Genomic DNA, 20,976 nt, shown 5'->3' with positions numbered 1-20,976 from the left:
ACTCTTCCTCTTAGGAGGAGAGAGTGTGGTTGTACTCCTCCTCCTTGGGAGGATGGAGCGTGGGTGTACCTCTCTTCTTCGGAAGAGAGGTCGTTTGTCTCTGTTTTAACAGAGAGCTTTCTCCTTTGACTGTTGTCAAGAGAGAAGGTGTAGAAGTTTTAGACAATGTCCGTCACAAAGAAATTTGTTGACGGGAAGCTCCTGAGCAGATGCGTTAGTTGGCTTATGGTCTGGTTTTTCAGTTTGTTAAGTCACAGTTGTAACTTCGTTTATGAATATTTGCAGTGAAGCATTTTCTATCAAAAAAAAAAAAATCAAAGAAATCAGACCTACGTAAACCATTCGTTCAGAAACAATTCAGCCACATCTTAAATACTAAGGGGTATTTATGTAATAATAGCAAAATAATCATTCATTAAATTCTACAAGGGAGCTACACGTCAAATGGTCAAATGTCTTAAGTACCTTTTGGTAAAACAAGATCCTTCATTAAATTCTATAAGGGAGCTATACATCAAATAGTTTATAGTCTTAAGGCCTTTTGGTAAAACAAGACTTAACCGACTTAATGGACAAAAAGTTATTATTCATAATTAGATAGTCATTTATTATAATAGAATAGATATATGAAATATGGATATGCAAATTTCACAAAAATTATAAAATTACTTTTATCTTAAAAAGGAAATTTAAAGTGCCAGGTTTATCATGCCAATTTATTAGTATTATTTTATAATATCTAAGAAAATGATAATATGACTATTAAATATGCCTACCAAATGTGTCTACTTATATATATATATATTTTTTTTTCTTAATAGTTTAGAAAGTGACTATAAGGGAATTTATATATTTATATATATTTTTTCTTAATAGTTAAGGATGTTTAAAAAATAATTAAAAAATAAAAAATATTCATTTATATTAATATACATATTTGATGTGCACATTTAATACTCCCCAACATTGTCCTAATAGATACATTGTTCTAATATCTATTAGTCACTCCGGTACCTCTCAAGCAACTTTTCAAATTTTAATATAAAATTAATATTAAAATAATATATTTTAATAATATTTTATTCAATTTTCAACTTTAATCTTAATTAATTTTATTTCTTCTCATCTCACCTTATCTGCTAAAACAAGCGAGACCTAAATTGCATGAGAGGTACTAGAGTAACTAGTAGATATTATAAAGTAATATTAATAAATAGAAAATTCTATGCACTATACTACTATCACACGTGCATCCTATTAAGTAAAATGTGACACATTTATCATTATTGAATGGTCATTTATTGTATATTTATTTATCATCAAATGGTAATAAATACACCACATCATATATAGTATGATATAAGTAACAAGATAATGATGTGGTATATAGTATTACTCTTAATAAATATAATATAATAATATATATTACCTGCATAACTCAAATCAAACAAATTATTTTCTTCGAGAGTTATTTTGAATAATTTCATCCGAATTTGTGATCTCTCTCTTCCCCTACTCAAAATGAAATAGAATTTCATTAAAACCTTACCTCACGCTGTGTGATTAGTATCTTTGTGTTCATCATGTGAACCACCGCATTTATACAATGAGCGAAGTGACAGCTTACACAAGACACGAGTCATTAGAATTTTCAATAAGTGATTGGAATTTTCAAATCCGCGTTATGTGGAATTTTCAAAATCCGCGTTAAGTGATTGGAATTTTCAACTAACGCGCTTTTTGAAATGTGCAATTGCTTTTTGAAAGTTCCAATAAATTGCACAATGACTTACGTTCTGCCGTCAACGGCTGCTTGAAAGGAAACCATAGACCTGGGAATCATTTTATCGAAGGGATTAGCTATCCCTAAAGGCAGAGACAACTGCCCAAAGTTTTTGCAAGAAATAGCAGAAAAATGAAAAGAAAGGCAGCAGAGTTAGAGACCGAGGCAGCAGAAATAGGATTATTGGCTTCGGGAGGAAACGGGACATCCCAACAAGTCAACACCCCTACCATCACCACAACTACTACAGATGTTTGTGGTTCGACCCCAGATCCCGTTAAAGGAGGAGGTAAGGGAAGACTAAAAGCATTCATATCATCTTAATTGGAATGAACGACTATATATTCATATGCCATCCGATCCATTAAAGGAATTTACCTTGATATATATTATGTTAGCAATCGTTATCATGGAAACTAATCCAAGCAGTCCTGTGTGGATACTGATCCCGATCAGGAATAAAACTATGCTTTACCTGAAAACATTCTGCTATATATGTACATGCATGTAAGAAAATGCTTATTTGCTGGATGGTTTTGGAGGCTCTCTCTTTTGGATCATTTTGATTGAAATGTGCAGGTGTTGATTTTTGTGATTCTATGGCAGAAAAGGAACTTGGCAGTCAAAATGATGTGGAGTTTAATCTTGAAGATGAGGAGGCTCTTAAGAGCAAAGGAACACCACCAGCTAGTAATTGGTCTGCAAGTTCCAAGGATTCGCTTCAGGATCAGACTGATCAAAGTGATACCTATATCAGCAATTATGACGAAACAAGTGGACATGAAGGAGATGAGCCGAAAAAGGCAGATCTTGTAATGGAAAACAATAGGGTACCGGCCTTGCATAAACGGAAAATAAGTCAACGTCAATCAAAAGATAAACGTCGTCGTTCTCATGAACACAAAGGTACTAATTTACATTCAGAATGTAAGACAGTTAGCAAACAAGTAATTTTCTTATAGTGATAATCTTTCGGCTGTAAATTCAATATTTAATGGGATGAATTATATCTCGATGATATTAAATAGGAGCAATATCATGAATTACAATACCTAAACTATAAAATTGATTCATTTTTGAGAATTAAATAGTATATAACATAAGAAGATCTTTTATATATACCCAATTCCAATTAATTATTATATATATACTAGCTTTTACCTAAATCATGTATTAACTTTTTATGCAAGCATTATTAATGCATTAACTTATAATACTTCTATAATAGCTTTTTATAAACTAAATTTTTATGAAGACCAATGTTTTATGGAAAATCTTATATATCTTATGAGAAAACAAATGACTTTCTAGCTAGTATTTGGTTTCCACATGAGATCAGTATTTTAATATTTTTTAATTGTTTGGTGCGTATACTTTTATACATAGAGATGTCACTTCTTATATGTGATACATGCACTATTAATGCGTGATCAACTTAAATAAAACTTTTTATAAACTAAATATGTTTAGATACAAAATTAATCAGTTTACGTGGTTTGTCTTTAAAGTCAAATTGCTCTTTAATTGCGCGCTCTTTGTGCATTTTAATTGAATATTTTACTCTATATGTTTTTAAGATTGATGCATTTAGTCATTCGGCTAGAAATTAAACTATTAATTACTATGATGATATAACATGTCATGCCGCATTATAATGTCATAAGTTATGAAACAAAAATTCTTGAAACTGCCTACAAGATCGACTGGATTGGATATTTTGGATTGATTTAGGGCTCATTTGGATGGTAAACTCAGCTCAGTACGCGTGCACTTCATTTTTAAACTCCATTCAACATCCAAACATACATGTAACTCAGTTAAGTTGAGTGCATTTAAACTATAACTTCTGTGGGCCCCACAACTTGACAAAAAGCAAACAAAAGGCTCCATTCCCGTTGGATCATTTTGATTGAAATGTGCAGGTGTTGATTTTTGTGATTCTATGGCAGAAAAGGAACTTGGCATTCAAAATGATGGGGAGTTTAATCTTGGAGATGAGGAGGCTCTTAAGAGCAAAGGAACCCCACTAGCGATTAATTTGTCTGCAGGTTCCAAGGATTCGCTTCACGATCAGACTGATCAAAATTATACTTATATCAGTAACTACGACGAAACAAGAGGACATAAAAGAGATGAGTTGAACGAGGCAGATCTTGGAATGGAAAACAAAAGGGTACAGCGGAGATCGCTCCCTGAAAAGATGTCTGCTTTCTTGGACGAGTTCCCTGGAAAGTGCGCTCGTCTCCAAAGTTTTGAAAGCCGTTCCGGAGACTATTCCGGTCGAGTCATTTTAGCGGAATATTTCGATACCGGTACGTTTCGGTATACCGTTTCGGAATTAATTATATATTATATATAAATATTTATATGTATATATAAACTAACAATTAATAAAATAAATACATATATATGTAAGTGTGTGATATGTATATGTGTATATATATAGAAGAATTAAAGATTTATAAAATGAATATATATTGAAAAAAATCATAAACTTGAGTTAAGACACAAAAATAAAGGAAAAAAATTAAAGAATAGACAGATTATTAAAAGTAACAATACTTCTAGTGCACGGAAAGAGGTATTTGAATTCTAAAAGTATAATTTTATTCATTATTTTTCAACTTATTTACAAGAGAGTTTTTTTTTTTTTTTTTTGGGACTGGAATTACTATTCCGGCCGGAATACTGGAATTCTGGTACCGATTTTGACCGAAACGGCTGGAATTTGACCGGAACGGCCGGAATTTGACCCGGAACGGAATAGACACCTATCCGGTTCTGGTCACTGTTCCGGCACGAAAAATTCCGGTCATTCCGGCCGGAACGGAACGGTTTTTAAAACCTTGCTCGTCTCTACTTCAAAGGTACTAATTTACATTCAGAATGCAAGACAATTAGCACATTCTCGTCGTAATTTGAAATGAACAACTTCATAATTTTGTAACTTACAACTGATCACATGCTCTATTATTGAAGTAGTTCGATAATTTAATTTTGGTGATAATTATGCCTTTTATAAAAGCAGTATATATGCCTTAACTTATACTTCTAGAATAGCTTTTTATAAACTAAATTTTTATGAAGACTAATGTTTTATGGAAAATCTTATATATCAACGAATTATTTTATGAGAAAACAAATGACTTTCTAGTATTTGGTTTTGACATGAGATCAGTATTTTAATACTTTTTAATTGTTTGGTGCGTATACTTTTATACATAGAGATGTCACTTCTTATATGATAGATGCACTATTAATGCGTGATCAACTTAAGTAAAACTTTTTATAAACTAAATATTTTTGGATACAATTTCCTACCAAAATGCATGAGTTCATTCTCATCACAAATAATTCATCATCATTACTCATTTTTCTTATAGTAGGAATATTGTTAATTGAATTTTATTCTTGGATTCACGGTTATACATTATATATGTTCATAAATCTCATTACTATACGACCTATATATTCGTCTGTTATTTATTAACTTACGCCTTGATTGGCCTTGACATTTGCTTTTGTTTTTATTTTCTTTTAGATTCTTGATTTAGACATGTCTAGTAGATACTTATCATTTTTATAAATGAATTGAAATAAGCAAAGACACATCCCAAATTGGGAATTGGTCCGCCGTTCTTCAAACAGTACTTTTACTAGTCGGAGACCTAACTTAGGTAACACATTTATTTTTCTTGGGAAGAAAATTTTTGTCAAATTCCCATAATGAATATGAGTGTCTCTTGGGGATTGGATGGTGATGGAGGTAGCATAAGGGTGCAGGTTATTGAGAGTAGAAAATCAAATCAAACTGCAAGGCATTTGGTTTCCATCCAGCTATGGTTTAGTTGTAGTTGGTTTTTCGGTTTTTGGTTTGGTTATTGTAACCAATTTTGTCCACCATTAAGGCTGCATTGAAATGGTTATTTTGAGGTGTTAAACAAAATAATGACCTTGACAAAAGGTACAAAAAACTAGGGCTAGGGGTTGTTTAGTCCAATACACACAAGAGTACACAGGTGTGCCGACTAGTGTGGGTTTAGGAGTTTAAGATGTCATTACCCTTAATGACATGTGTGGAGATTTATCTAAGGTTATAATATGATTTAAGAATGACGCAATTGAACAAGTAAATTTCATATCAAAATGGGTAAAAAGATTAAAAAGAAAATTAAACTCAAAACATGGTTTAAAAATCTCTAATCATGGATAAGTTGATTAATGTCCTCAACTCAAATTAGAAGCTTAATTAGAGACAATTGGGAGTCCTGAGGGGTATGGGGTACTACTTGGGCTTGCGAGAAACCAATAATATGGTGTAAATGAGTTTCAAATAAAAGTGTGAAAATGCAATATAAGGCTTTGGGTCTTGTTAGAATTAAAAACACCATGAGTAGGAGTTTCGTGAACTATAGGCTTTGGGTGTTGGTTGATGGGAGGCCTTGATTCTAGATTTAAGAGGTCATGAGAGGACTTAAGATCCACAAAGATGGGTTTGAAAGGCATAGGCATGCCTTATCATAAAGAATAATTCTTCTTGCAGGCCGATTAAGTGGACTGCAATACAGTCATAATGAAACGAGTCGTTTCATTTTAATGAAACACTGCGTTTCATTTCATTTACACGGGAGGAGACCAAGTGCAAAAGACATCCGATGGTTTGAAAGTAAAGGTTGCGAAACGAGTCCGAAGCAACATACGAAGGAATACCCAAGTCTTTCACCCCCAGATACCCAAGTCCCCCCGTAGCCAAATCATCGGCAGAAGCTATTGACTCAAAACCCAGCAGACCCAGTCCGATACCCAGCAGCTTCGGCACCGTCACGGCTCCCCATCTCCATCGCAGCTTCCAATCGGTGCTGTAACGTATTCCGAAACTATACTCAGAGCTGACGAATTATAATACCCAGAGCTGCTATTAATCCGGAAGTGACAGTGCATGCCTGAAGCACAGTACTTCTGGAAGGAATTATTGAAGAACTCTGTGCAGCTGAATTTTCGGAAGAGGAAACCATGCTGTCAACTTGAACACTTGTGGGAGTGTTATCTGCTTCACTTTTTGGTGGTTGTACATCTCTTCTTGATTTCCTCACCGAATTCCGACTAGCAAAAGCCCTTGTGTTTAGTCTAAAACCCTGCAAAAAATAACTATGTTGGTTTAAGACATAGAAAATGAAAATCTAGTATTTTCTCTAATTTTAGAGATCACATTACAGAATGAGAATCTCACGTTGAACAATTTAGCAGGTAGAACCTTTTGCACACCAAAAAGATGAAGGAGCTCCCCACCTGAGAACATGTAATCACATTTGACAATCATGAGATATAATTTCTACGGGAGAAATCAAAGCAGCCAAATTCTACTTGATAATCACACGAAAAATAACATACAGATAACTGTTGCTTTGAAAAAAAAAAAAAAAAAAAAAGATAACTGTTACTTTGTCTAAAAAGAAATATATGCTCGCAATATGTTAGCAGGTGAATGAACCAACCATTGAAGGTAGAACTTCGACAAGATAAAAGGGTTGTAGAGACGTGCTTTGTTGTGCCTCTCCAACAGTTTATAGTGAGCAAAGTCATCAAAGATAACTGCTCCAAATTCCAAACTTGAGAACTTGAATATCTGTCCATGTTCCAGCTAGTACTTCAATTACAAGGAGAAAATAAATGGGTGGAGAAACTAAAAAGAAACTGGAAATCAGAAAAACCGAACCTGTTTTGGGTTCCGCTTGGAAAGTGCGCCTAAGAAATGGCTGATGAATGGGCAACATCTACAAGAAATGAAAACCAGACGAGTCCGAAATAAATCCTGCAAGTCCTCTTCGGTAGGAAAAATTACCGTTAACTTCGTCAGCAGCCGATGGTCGATGGTGGAGGTCGGTCTGTCGATGGTGGGTGGAGGGTGGTCGTCAATGGTGGAGGAGAGGGCCGTTTAAATCGGGGGCAGCAGCAGCACGGTAGAGGGAAAAGAGTCAACCGGATTCAAGGGGAAAAGACCCAGGGCTTTGCTTCGTATTTAGGTTGAAGGAAGGGTATTTTAGTCAATTAACATTTTAAGTTGGGGATGATTTAGTCATTTTATATACTAGGACTGCAATACAATCCCCTTAAGGGAACTGTATATAGAACGACCCTATCATAAATAGACTATGGGTCAAAATTAACACCAAGTTAGGCCCAAAAGGCTTTATGCCTTCTTCACACTTGGGCCAAATCTTTCTAATGCTATTCCACAAAGACTTACTCTTATAAGGCTTGATTCAAGGCTTCTAGGTCTTAGCCCATAACATTCTAAGAGTTTAAGGACCTTAAGTGTAGCACTAATAAACTTGCTTACTAAACTACCTATACTTAGCCCTTAAGCTTAACCACTAATGACACTAAGTGCTATAGTTTAATTGGTAAAACAAATCCAACTAACTCCCTTAATAAATAATAGTAATAATAATAATAATAAATCTTATGCTAAAAAATAATATAAAGCCCAAAAATATAATATAGTATTATAAGCTCATTTTAAGGGAGATTACGAGTTAATCCTAATATGTAATTAGATGGGGTGTTACACGGTGTTGGCCTATAGACACATAGACATATGGAAGACTAACACAATAGTCGACTAAGACAGACAGAGACAGAGAAAATACAAACTTTTCATTTTGGAGAAGCAATAGGAAATGATAAAGTTTACGGCAGCGGGTGGGGAAGACACCGAACAAATAACAAAGATTGAAATATTTTTCGGAGTTTGAGGCAAGTTTTTGTGGAATAATTCTTACTCCGAATTTAAATTCTGATTTTTTTGACTTCATCGGATTTAGAGTTGGAATCAGAATGGCGTCAGCCGGAATCGAGGTATTTTTCAAATGAACAAATGCATAAAACTCAACTAAATGCATACTATTAAAAGAAGATATTATCTATATTCATATATTATTAAGCTTATAATTTTCCTTCTTTGTCATTTGTTTTCAGGTTAGAGAAACATAAAATATAGGAAATGAATATAAAAAAGTTCCTTGTTTCTTTGTTATTTTTCAGTTTAGATAATTCTAAGAATTGAAAAAATTCAAATAATTTATTATACTAAATTATTGAATCTTTTATTATATTAAAAATTTCAAATCCGCTAAGATACTTTATCACTTATGATGGATGTATCACGGTAAAACTGTATAATTTCCTTCTTCCAATCTTTCCCGCAACTAATTATTATTATTGTTGTTGTTGTTCTTTCATCAGCTAAAAAAATAAGCCTTGACAGCAGTTTTTGAGAACCTAGCCCAGGTACCACATTCTTTCTACTTACCTAAATTATGTTTGAATGACAATCTAAGATAATATATGAATAGTAACAAATAGTAGCCAAAATGTAATAAACAATTTACGAATAATAATGAATTATTTATAAATAGTAATAAATAGTCATACTTCACATACCAAACAAAACCTTAATTCTTTTTCAAAGAATGCAGTAGCAGCTTTTTGGCAACACTCTGCATTCATACTAATTATGACCGAATTTTTATGAAGACTAATGTTTTATGGAAAATCTTATATAACAACGAATTATTTTACTAGAAAACAAATGACTTTCTAGTATTTGGTTTCGACGTGAGATCAGTATTTTAATCCTTTTTAATTTTTTGGTGCGTATACTTTTATACATAGAGATGTCACTTCTTATATGATAGATGCACTATTAATGCGTGATCAACTTAAATAAAACTTTTTATAAACTAAATATGTTTAGATACAATTTCCTACCTTCATTCTCATCACAAATAACTCGTCATTATTACTCATTTTTCTTATAGTAAAAATATTGTTAATTGAATTTTATTATTGGATTCATGGTTATACATTATATATCATGTCCATAAATCTCATTAATATATGACCTATATATTCGTCTGTCATGTATTTACTTATGTCTTGATTGGCCTTGACATTTGCTTTTGTTTTTATTTTCTTTTGGATTTTTAATTTAGACTGTCCATTTTATATTTTTCAAAACCAATTATGCTCCGATTATCGCTTAAACTGATACTCTTGTTTTATCAGTTTTCAATCCGGTTCAGTCCGATTTTCTAATTTTAATGTACTATATTATATATTATATAATATATTGTGGTATATAATATTATAGTGATAATATATTGTAATATATTATAATATCTATTATAATTGTATTATAGACTATAGTGATATATTATAGTATATTATAATATATAGTGATATAATATTATAATAATAATAAAATTATAATAATAGTATTATTATAATGCGTGCAATATCAAACTATAATGGTTCTTCAATCCAATCTTTTCTACTTTTCTTTATTATTATTATTATTATTATTATTGTTATTGTTATTATAATCTATTACAAACTCTTTTTTTTTTTTTTTCCAGAAAGAAGAGACAGGAGCTCGTCTCGGATGCCTAACCCAGGTACCACATTCTCACAACTATTTTATTTCATTAAAAAAATAAGGACGCTATGATTCTGATACTTGGCATGGGTTCATTTTGTTTAAACAAACTTCTCATCATGTACTCCCCTCCTCAATATCTTTTCTTTCGTCGGCCGCGCTAGCTTCAATTTTGCTGATAAAATAAGTGCACAGCAAATTAGTAATAGGGAGACGATGCATATACAAATATATTTTTTAAAATGTTTACACAAGCTCCTTAATAAAATATATATTCCTTTTAGTTCAAATATATTAGAATCGAATATTGAATTTAAAATAAATTAATATTTTATTAAATAGTTTTATAAGAAAATTGTTGATATCATTTTTCATAACCATAATTTAATGTTACTTCAACCAATCTTTGCCGCTTTTCCTATTATTCTGATGAAATGAAATGCCTTTATTTTTACGGAAAATTAAAAGTAGTTCTAAACGAATATTTTTCTTTTATTCATGGCTAGCTCTATTATGTACTTTGATAAATCTCATCATCATCATGTTTTGTCATCAGCATTAATTGATATCAATTTCTATTCACAGTATCTTTATTATAACTTACATTACCATGCATATATATACAGGAATAAAGCGGCCACCTGTTACTGTTATTCAGACACCGCCGCCACCACCGCCACCAACAGTATAGAGAGAGAGAGTACGCATTTGGGGATTGTAATCGGGGGTATTGTATGAATTTGTTGTTTTTACAATAAACTTATATAGATATTAGCTTCTATTTGGTGAGTGTAATGCAGACCATTTGAAGACTTGAGCATTAATAATATGATCTCATATTTGTATTTTATTTTAATTTATGTTTGGCTTACGTATTGTTATTTTGGGTATAGGACCGAATTATTTCATATTATATATAAGGAGATATTGCAAATATTAAAATATATGGGAACATTGCAAATTTATTTGTAGTTAAAAGAAATATTTCACATGAATAATTAAGATGAAGTGGTAGGATTAAAACCCTAGACCCCACCCCACATTTTCTCCTCCTCTCTCTCTCTCTTCCCTCCAGCTAGCAGCCTCTCCCCGTGGGTTTCTCTTTCCCCATGCCTCCCCATATCGTGAGCCCAGTCGTAGCAAGCCAAGGCCATTGTCGTCTACCACTCTCGATGCCACCGTGCGCAGCCCACTGGGCCCAGCCTCATTGGCCTCAATGCCATCGTCTCCCACACCTACCACCCACATACGGTGGCAAGCCCCTTCCTTTTTGTGGATCGATCTCTCTCTCTCTCTCTCTCTCTCTCTCTCTCTCTCTCTCTCTCTCTCTCTCTCTCTCTCTCTCTCTCTCTCTCTCTCTCTCTCTCTCTCTCTCTCTCTCGAATCTGGCTAGATCTGTGTGCCTCCATTGTACACTGTCACCCACAACCACCCAGCACCACTGCAAAGTCACCCTCGTGCTCCACCTCCTCCCCTGCCAAGATCCATGTGCCTCCATTGTACACTGTCACCCACAACCACCCAGCACCATTGCGAGGTCACCCTCGTGCTCCACCTCCTCCCCTGCCAAGGCCAACTTGAAACAACCCATGTTTTTCTCCCCCTCCCCATCGAAGCACCACCACAAGCACACCCACAACTTTCCTCTCTACAATGTACACGGCCAAAGATGCCCCTATTCCTAGTCAAGAACTGCCAACAGCAAGTAATGAGCAACCTAACCCCTTCTCACAGCAAGTAATAATTATAGCCCTTTAAATTTTGGTATAATCCCTGTTCTCTTATTTTTCCTAAATTACTATGTTTATGTGTTTGGATGTGTTGTGTGGTGCACTATTGAATGGTGTTGTGAATATACGGTGTTGGGATCTGTTGAAGTGATAGGGCTATTATGTTACGTGGGGTGTAGTGTTGTGGCTATGAGAAGTGCGAAGTGACGGTATGTTGTGCCTTATGATGTGGTTTGTAATGTGATTTTGTGTCATGAACTGATGGGGTTAAGTGTAAAGTTGTGCTAGGATTGTGATATGACTATGTGTGTAATGTGAAGTTGTGAATTATGTAAGTTCCAGGATTAGAGCACTAGCATTGGAATCATCAAATTCATCTTTAAAATTTAATGAAAAGTACAAATTTTTCATAAATTTAAAATCTTCCTATCTATAATTCTACATTATCTTAGCCATTACATTTATGAAAATGATAATATAATATTATTTTTTTAATAATAATATTTTTAATTTTTTTTCATATTTTATAATTACACTAACCATATGTACATTAATAATTTAATTTGGCACTTAAATAATTGATTCCTAACTAATTTAGAATAAAATAAAATAAGATCATTGCCTATTAAAATTAGAATAAAATATTAGTTTGAAGGTGGAATAGTAGACCTTCAAATTTGAAGGAAGAGCAACAAATATTGTAGTCCAAATCTTCCCAAAGACCCATTTGTTGAATCCAATGAGGCGCATTTTAAGTAAATTCATCAAAATTTGAAGATGCATTGGCTATTAATGATGCCAATACTAGTGCTCTTGGATGTGTGGTTGTGCCGTGGTGTTAGACTCCATGGATTGAGGGAGACCATGGTTGATATTGTGAAGCTAGGTGTTGATGGTTTTGTAGAGCTGATCTGTATTTGATATGGACAGAACTAGGTATATTGATGGTATTGGTTGTTATGTGGGGAGTTTGATTGGATCTGGGATTGGGTGTGTGGGTGCAATTGCTTGATATGGTTATTAATGCTGTGAACTAAAGAAGTGATAGTTGTGCTTATGGTAATTGGAGTGGGATGATGTGAGATAGTAATAATTATTGAAGTGATAAATGGTTATAGTTTGGTGGAGTTATGATTGAAACTTATAGAGATTTGTAAATACGTGGTGTAGATGTATAAATGGTATAGGCGGATTTTATATATTGGGTGTATTGGTTTGGATAGCAAGTGAGAGGATGGCATGTATTTGGGAGAGTGCGTCCTTTGAGGATATTATGTATTGATCTTAGCTGATAGTACATGTATGCTTGGGTCGGTTTGTGATATGCATTTAGATGTGAGGAAATGAATTGAGACTTAGGATTTATGTTGGATTGAATTATGTACGAGGGAATGATGTTATTTAAAAACTCGTGTTGTGACTTCAGTTGGGTTGTACGGTGAATAGGGACTAAGTGTTGACTCATAAATAATGGTTGTAGATATAAGTGAAGCATGGAAGCTCACTTTATTAGTCAGAAGATGAGTTGGGATTTCTGGATTCGTAGTCAAAGCTTAAGATTTATGAAAATGGTTGTATTTCAAGGATTAGATGATGACACGTGTAAGTGAAGCGAATGGATATTTGGAATACCTAGAGGTGTACGTTTGTACAAATAAGGATGTCGTAAAGAAGTATGCGAGTAAATGGTTAAAGTAATTTAATTGGACAATGACTAGTCTAAGTGGACGAAGTCAAAGTAAAGGGCCAATTAGATGTTGAGGCCATTGGAAGAGAACAAGTTAAGAGTTAGGAATAGTTTTATTATACAAGTTTTACGGTTAGTGTTATTTTAAATAGAGAAGAAATAATGTAAGGTTATGAATGTATATAGGTTGACATCTAACACGCACATGAATAGACTGGACTGAATGTGCTTAGCATGGAGTCCAGATAAGTATTACGTTCATGTTTTTTTAGAATTTTTTAAAAGTGTGAAAATGAAAATAAATGCTTGAAGAAATGTTTTATGAAAATATTCTTTTAAAAAATGAAAATAAAGGAAAAGTTTTCTTAGAAAGAAAATGTTTTATGAAGCTATGCTAAGGTATAAGGTTTAAAGTATACATATGTACTAGCCTTTTTTGGCAGCCCCTTTTTGCTCACCCCAAGAATAGTTGTATCCATGTTGTTGAACCCAAGGTTTCAAGTTTCATGTGATTATAAATCTACACATGGATTTTGATGATAACAAATGAATTCAAAGAATAAAAGAGTTTCAAGTTCAAGTTGTTCACACAATGGAATCAAGCACATCAAAGAACCAAGCATGAGCAAGAAGGAAACAAGTTCACATTAAAGTCATAGAGTAATGTTGTAAATCTCTTAAAATTCGAAATTAGGATTAATGCTCAAAATTAATATTTTATCATAAAGCATTAAAATACATTTTCCACATGTGCATGAATATTTTTGAAAATTAAATTTGAAAATTTTGAAAGATGATTGATTGTCATCTTTTGCATGTGCATGCCTTAATTAAAGGGTTGAACTTTGAAAATATTAAAGATGATTGATTGTCATCTTTCACATGTGCATGTTTTATTTGAATATTTTTAAAAGTGATTGATGCTTTTTTAGACTTATACAAAAGGTAGATGATTTTGTTTGAAAAATTTAAAAAGTAAAGTGTGCTCCTTTTGTCATATACAAAAAGTAAAAGATTAGGTTTGAATTTTTTGAAAAGGAAAGTGTGCTCATTTTGTCATATGCCAAAAGTAAAAGATTAGGTTTGATTTTTTTTGAAAAGGTGAATGATGTTGTCTTTGACAATTGAAAAAGAAGAATCTTTTATTTGAATTTTTTGAAAAAGTGAATGATATTGTCTTTGACATGTGAATCTTTTTAAATTTGAATATGAAGTCTCATATGCCTATAAATAGATCATTTGAGAGCTTCACATTCACAACATCCAGAGCATACAACATTCATTCAAAGTTTTCATTCTCTCTTCTATAAGCATTGAGCCTTAATCCTTGTTCATTTTGAGAGATATAGTTTGTGCTGTATTGTTCTTATTTCACTCATTGAGGAGTGTTTTCTGATAACCTACCCACTATCAGCTTTTGTATCAGAAAAAGGTTGTGTATAACCCTTGTGCGTGTAGAAAGTATTCTATACGGGGAATAGTTGAATCACCACTTGTAAGGTGATTGCAAGTGTAGAGGGTGTTCTACACGGATCCTTTGTAGCAGTGTTGTTCAAAGGTGTAATAGGTTTCTATCTCCACCCGAAGGAGGTTGAATAGTGAATTTGGGAATCCTCAAGGGGTAGCTTGAGGCGAGGACGTAGGCAGTGGGGTTGAACCTCTTTAACATACTGAGTTTGCTTCTCTCTTACCCTTACTCTTTATATTTATTGTTATTTCATATTTTGTTTATTTTTATATTATATATTTGATTTATAATTGTTATTTTTTTAATACAACTCAATTCACCCCCCCTCTTGTGTTAGTCATTTGGGAAACACATGTGATTGAATGCTATACGTAGTATGTATTGTATGTATGTTTCATGAAATGAACGATGAAACTTTATGTTTAAGTCATGAAAAATAGGTTTTATCAAATGAGCTGATGCACCTAAGGAATGAAATGAAAGAGTGAAAGGAAAGGAAGGGACTAAAATGAACAAATGTTTTAACATATGAATGTACATAATGACCAAGACTAATGAATAATGGTACCAAAGGACTGAGCAGATTGCAATACCGAGTAAGTAGTACTGGTAGTGCACCAAATGATGTCTCCTGACTTAGGGATTCTCAACCCGAGGCCATAGGCAAAATCATGTATAAAAGACTGCTAACCCCAACACATTGGCATAATTGTATGTACTAGCCAAAGGAAAGTGATAAGGTTAATTGAATGCATAAATGTTTTAGTTTTATGAAGAAAAGTACAAGGTGAGACATGTTTTAAGAAATGAAAATCCCATTTTTAAAAGAAAAACTTCACTTTGTACTTAATGTTTTAAAGAAAAGAAAATGTTTTATGTAGAGTATGTATGTGAGTGACAATACATGAATGAAAACTTATATTTTTATATTTTCACGGTATGAAGTAGTACTTATTGGCTATTCGACTTATTTTGTTTTCATGTGTGCCTCACCCAAGAATGAAATGGGGACGAAGCTTCAGAATAGACATAGTCTAAGGAAAATGTGACGAAATCTTAGGTTTTTTTGCATTTTATGAAAAACCATTTTCGTAAAAAGGACTTTACATTTTTAATAAATTATGTTTGCTGCAAAAGTCTCCCTTAGCTTTGTAAACGAAAATTTTAAGTCCTATTTGTAGAGTCTTTTATATCTTGGGAAGGGAAAAAAAAAGTTTTAAAAAGTTAGTAATTCCCGTTTTATTTTCTAAAATTATTTTTCTAAAAGTTCCACTACAAAGACACATACGTTACAATAATATAAATAGATTAATAATAGTTTAATATATGTAAACATCATAGTAATACTATCATACATAATCAAGTATAGAAATAAGTTTATTTTAATAAATATATAGAAATAAGTTAGAAACTAGTATTTAAATAAGTCTATTATAATAGCTAAAGGCCTGTGGCCTGATTGGCATAACCCTCAAGCCTCCAAAATAGAGGTCTTGAGTTCAAAACTGTCCTCCCCAAATTATTAACAAAGAAAAGAAAAGAAAAGTCTAGTATAATAAGTTAATAACACATATACTATTTTACTAAAATATAATAACATATAATTAGACACTAGAAAGTTTAGTATATAATAACTTGTAATTAAACACTAAAAATAATATGTAATACAATAGTATGATAACATGTAATTAGATACTATAGTATAAGTTTTGTATAAAAATAAATTAAATATTAGTATAGATGTAAATTAGTAGCAAATTATTTAGTTTTAATTTTTAATTTTTTGTAAAAATTAAAATTTGAAAGCCCATATATATATATATGTATATTTAAATGGTCTAAATATGAAGCTTAAAAGAAATCCAAAACGGAAAGCTTAAATTTGACTCCATTTCAACAGGTTGGAGCCGAAGTGAGAGTCGAATGAGAACCTACATAAGTCAGAGTTAGAATCGGGGTTCGAATTTCTCTCTTCACTCTACGTCTCTCACTCATCTCTCAACTACCCCACCACCCCATGTCTTTCCCTCCAATTTGTTTCATGTTGCGTCACCATGCCGCTCATCTCTGTCGGGCTTTGTTAGCGTAAAGTTCCTCTCTCTCTCTCTCTCTCTCTCTCTCTCTCTCCATTGTAAATAATGACAGTACTATAATAGTTGTACTTGCATAAGAACAAGTTAGGATAAAATGGGTAGTGGTCAAGAGTTAAGACCCGTTAGAAGATTATTTAATTTATCAATCAAACAAACAACAAACTGTTGTAAACCATGTTGAATTGTATGACCACATTTATATAGTCTTCAAATGCATAGTGCATAGTACTAGCATAGTGAGTTGGCCGACATATGCATAGTGTATAGTACTAGCATAGTGCTAACATAGTGAGCTAGCATAGTCCCCCTTTGTACGCCTATATATATCGTTAAATTCTTTAAGAAAGATATAAGTTTGATAACAGATCAATAAGAGAATCTCCTCTCTCGTTCTCTCTCAATCTCTTGAAACTCTCTCTTTCTTTTTATTTAGTTTATAACACGTTATCAGCACGGGTTGTCTCTCTCAGCATAAGATCTCCGGCCTCTCCAAGGCCAAACGGGAAAATAACGATGCCTGTTAGCTCTGATACGAGTCCGATCAGAACTATTATAGTGCTCATGATGGAGAATCGGTCCTTCGACCACATGCTGGGTTGGATGAAGAAGCTCAACCCCCAAATCAATGGCGTGGACAGCTCTGTGCATGATTCATATGGTCCCAATTCTCCCCCAAAGATTAGATTGTTCTCATGGATCGCTCTCCGGCCCTCTCATCACCATCGCCGGTCCCCAGCCGGATGAAGGCCTCGGAAAGCTCTGAAAGCACTCTGCTTTCTCTTTTCGATTTGGATCCAGCAAGGAATCGGAGAGAGGAAATCTCAAAGATCTCAGCCTTGGAATCACTCGGAAACCGAAACCCAAAGAAAATCCAGAAAGATCTCTTCCGGCGGCAACCACTAAAGATTTATTAACAAAATTGGAGATTAATTCAACTGAGGCTTTTAGACAGAACTTCGTGGCTCCTTCAAATGCGCAACCCATGGAGTTTCTTCCACCATAGACTTTCAAGCCGACAAGGAAAGGGAGATCGTGGCTTTAGCTAGCAAGGGAAGCTCCAGTACTTCCAGCGGCTTTGTTTCTGCTTCCGGCACGGACAAAGTTAATTCAGGAAGATCTATGGCTCATAAATCAACTGTACCTGTATGGGCCTTGCAGTTGCAGAAGGGGCGCTTCCTACCTTAAGCTTCGGAAGGGCGATTGTTTTTTTATAGGCACTGTTTTCGTCGATCTATGGTGGCTGTGAGTTGCAGGAAGCCTCTTGGTGCCGATTAACAGTTGTAGAGATAAGGAGATTTTTCATTTGACTAGTTCCAGGACAGTCTTTCCTGGTTTAGAGATGGATGGATAATCCACGCGCTGTGCTTCAGCCCCAATAGATGCTGGACCTTTGTCAGTTCCTCTGTAATTTACATCTCGGTAAGCACGTCAACTTTAATTTACTGTCCTAGACTAAAACCTTTGACTCAGAATTTTCTGCTTATCTTCCCTCCACCTTTATCTTATATATTTAATTATATGACTAATCATCAATCTTTCTACTAATTCAATGTTACGTGTAAACATAATACGTTTTAGGCTATAGTTTTTGGACTTTCATAGCATACTTTGTGGAAAAGTTGCAGGAGTAGGTATGAACTTTTGACTTGGAAATTCTTCTTTATAATTAGGCCTACAATAGGGTGCAGTTATTGAAAGTTGAAAACTTATCGGCATCCTTATATGAGGATGCGGATGTTCTTAATACTGCTTATAAATGTTTATGGTTATAAATTAATTTGTATTGTATTGAAACTAGCGGGAAGTTGTCACAAAGATTCTAATAATTTTGAAGTTAGTAATCGTCAACTTTAAGTAAGTTTTTAATATAGTATTTACAATTGCTGAGGTAAATATTAATGATTATATTCATTATTATTACTTGATAAATTCTATGTTTATTCACATAGTTTATATACAAGTTTTATTTATTTATACTTGTTATGAATTATTGATGATAAAATTCATCTTGGAATGAGAATGGAGCATCTCTGAAGGATTGTCCTAAATCAATAACAGCTTTTGAGTATCTCATAGTTTAAATGAGTGATACTTGTACCAAAAGCTCATTATGATTTATGCACCTGAAGTTGCATAATTGAAATTGTGTAAATGAGTGATACGTAAAGCTCATTATGATTTATGCACCTGAAGTTACATAATTGAAATTGTGGAAAGAATATATATTTGAATGAACGTCTCGAATGTGCTCCTGAAATAGCAATATCGAGTATGCTTCTGAAGTAGCAATATGAAATGTAAACGTTCACAATATATTCTAAATTTATATCTAGTCTTTCAGTAACTGAGCAAAATAATGAGCTTTTGATAAGAATCATTAATCACGTCTTATTAGATCTACATCATTCTCTGAAGTGAATGATAATGAATTTATATCATTCTATTCCCTGAAGTGAAAAGAATTATGCGTTTCATTCAAAGAAACTAAGAGATTGGACGTGATAATGAATATCTTTTCGGGCCAGAAGCTCGTATTGAAAAAGCTGTAAGCTTTTTCTTTGAAATGATATTATACAAATTATTGAATCAAATATTATGATGCATCAAAAGGTGATATGATTCAAAATATTTGTATCTTTTCATGGTTATCTTGATCATCCAAAATTAATTACGATAAGTCGAATGATTTTCTTATGGACGTCCATAAAAGAACCAGAAGATTCTTTTATTATAAATTTTTACCACCAGAAGTGGAAAGAAAAATTTACTTGAAGCAAATAAGATGAAATTATTCGATGTTATCTTGATTATCATATGTGAACCAGAAGTTCAGATGATAATTAAATTTTGGATACAATAAGATAAAAATGTCTCATATTCTAGCTGCTAAAATCCCAGCGAGGATTGAAGTCTCTGTAGGACAATTAAGAAATTCAGCAGTCTAAAGACATGTATAAAGGCATGTGAGACTTATCGATACAAAAGATAGAGTATCTCAAAAGAGAAAAGCACAAATAATTTGGTACTCCTAAAGAGGTCATTCCCACAAAACAAGTAATAAAGTCCATCCAAATTCTCTGTATAAAATTCTCCTATATAAACTCTTGAAGAGTGCCTCCTGAAGAGGTTTTTCATGAAAATGTCTTCCCTTGAAGAGGGACAGGTACCTGAAAATAACGAAATCTCGTTACATTTCATGAATAATGGAGAAATTATGGATAGAAATAAAATTGTTGTCGACAATGTATTTCCATATGAGATGGCAATTGACATTACCAGAAGTAATGATGAAAGTGAATCAAGAATCGTCGAAGAATACGACGTAAAATATTGGCCAAATTTGAAAGAAACAATTCCTGCAAAATTGATTCACTAGTAAAATATGATGCATCGGGACTTATAGTCCAAACACCTAAAGAGGTGATGCTTGTTGAATGTCAGTGGGTATTTATGGAAAGGAAATAAAAATGTGATAAATAAATCACGAGTCAGTTTCTCAATTCCTGCAGAATTGATATCACTAAGTAAAATATGATAAATATGGACTTGAAGTCCAAACACCTAAAGAGGTGATTTTTGTTAAATATCAGTGGATATTTATATACATGATATAAAAAAGCCTGAAACTTTTAATATGAAAATATGATATAGAAATTACAAGTTAATTTCTCGAAGAAACAATATTGATATGATTTTAAAGTGGTTGAAATCATATTGAGATTTTTATTAGCTTGAAAGTTACCGAGAGTTTGGATATGCATGATTAACTGCATATTTA

General features: G+C 33.1%; 1 protein-coding gene across 5 annotated transcripts; it reads left to right on the top strand.

Moving 5' to 3' along the window:
* The first annotated feature begins 1,751 nt into the window (after positions 1-1,751).
* On the top strand, positions 1,752-11,076 carry LOC122297407 (uncharacterized protein DDB_G0284459-like). Of its 5 annotated transcripts, XR_006238763.1 has the most exons (6): positions 1,762-2,072; positions 2,363-2,689; positions 3,706-4,095; positions 9,029-9,073; positions 10,201-10,239; positions 10,847-11,076. XR_006238763.1 is itself a non-coding variant. In XM_043107458.1 (5 exons), exons 1-5 carry the CDS (start codon positions 1,916-1,918, stop codon positions 10,909-10,911), a joined length of 951 nt encoding a protein of 316 aa, XP_042963392.1. In that variant the 5' UTR covers positions 1,752-1,915; the 3' UTR covers positions 10,912-11,076. The 5 variants fall into 5 exon arrangements, 4 of the variants coding, with proteins under 4 accessions (XP_042963392.1, XP_042963389.1, XP_042963393.1 ...); XM_043107458.1 differs by lacking the exon at positions 9,029-9,073 and having other exon boundaries at positions 1,752-2,072; positions 3,733-4,095; XM_043107455.1 differs by lacking the exon at positions 9,029-9,073 and having other exon boundaries at positions 1,755-2,072.
* Positions 11,077-20,976: the final 9,900 nt, after the last annotated feature.

The sequence above is a fragment of the Carya illinoinensis genome, chromosome 15 (genome assembly GCF_018687715.1).
Source record: "Carya illinoinensis cultivar Pawnee chromosome 15, C.illinoinensisPawnee_v1, whole genome shotgun sequence".
In the NCBI taxonomy this organism is placed as follows: Eukaryota; Viridiplantae; Streptophyta; class Magnoliopsida; order Fagales; family Juglandaceae; genus Carya; species Carya illinoinensis.
Note: the sequence above shows the minus strand (reverse complement) of the source record. Positions and strands in the feature narration are given on the sequence as shown.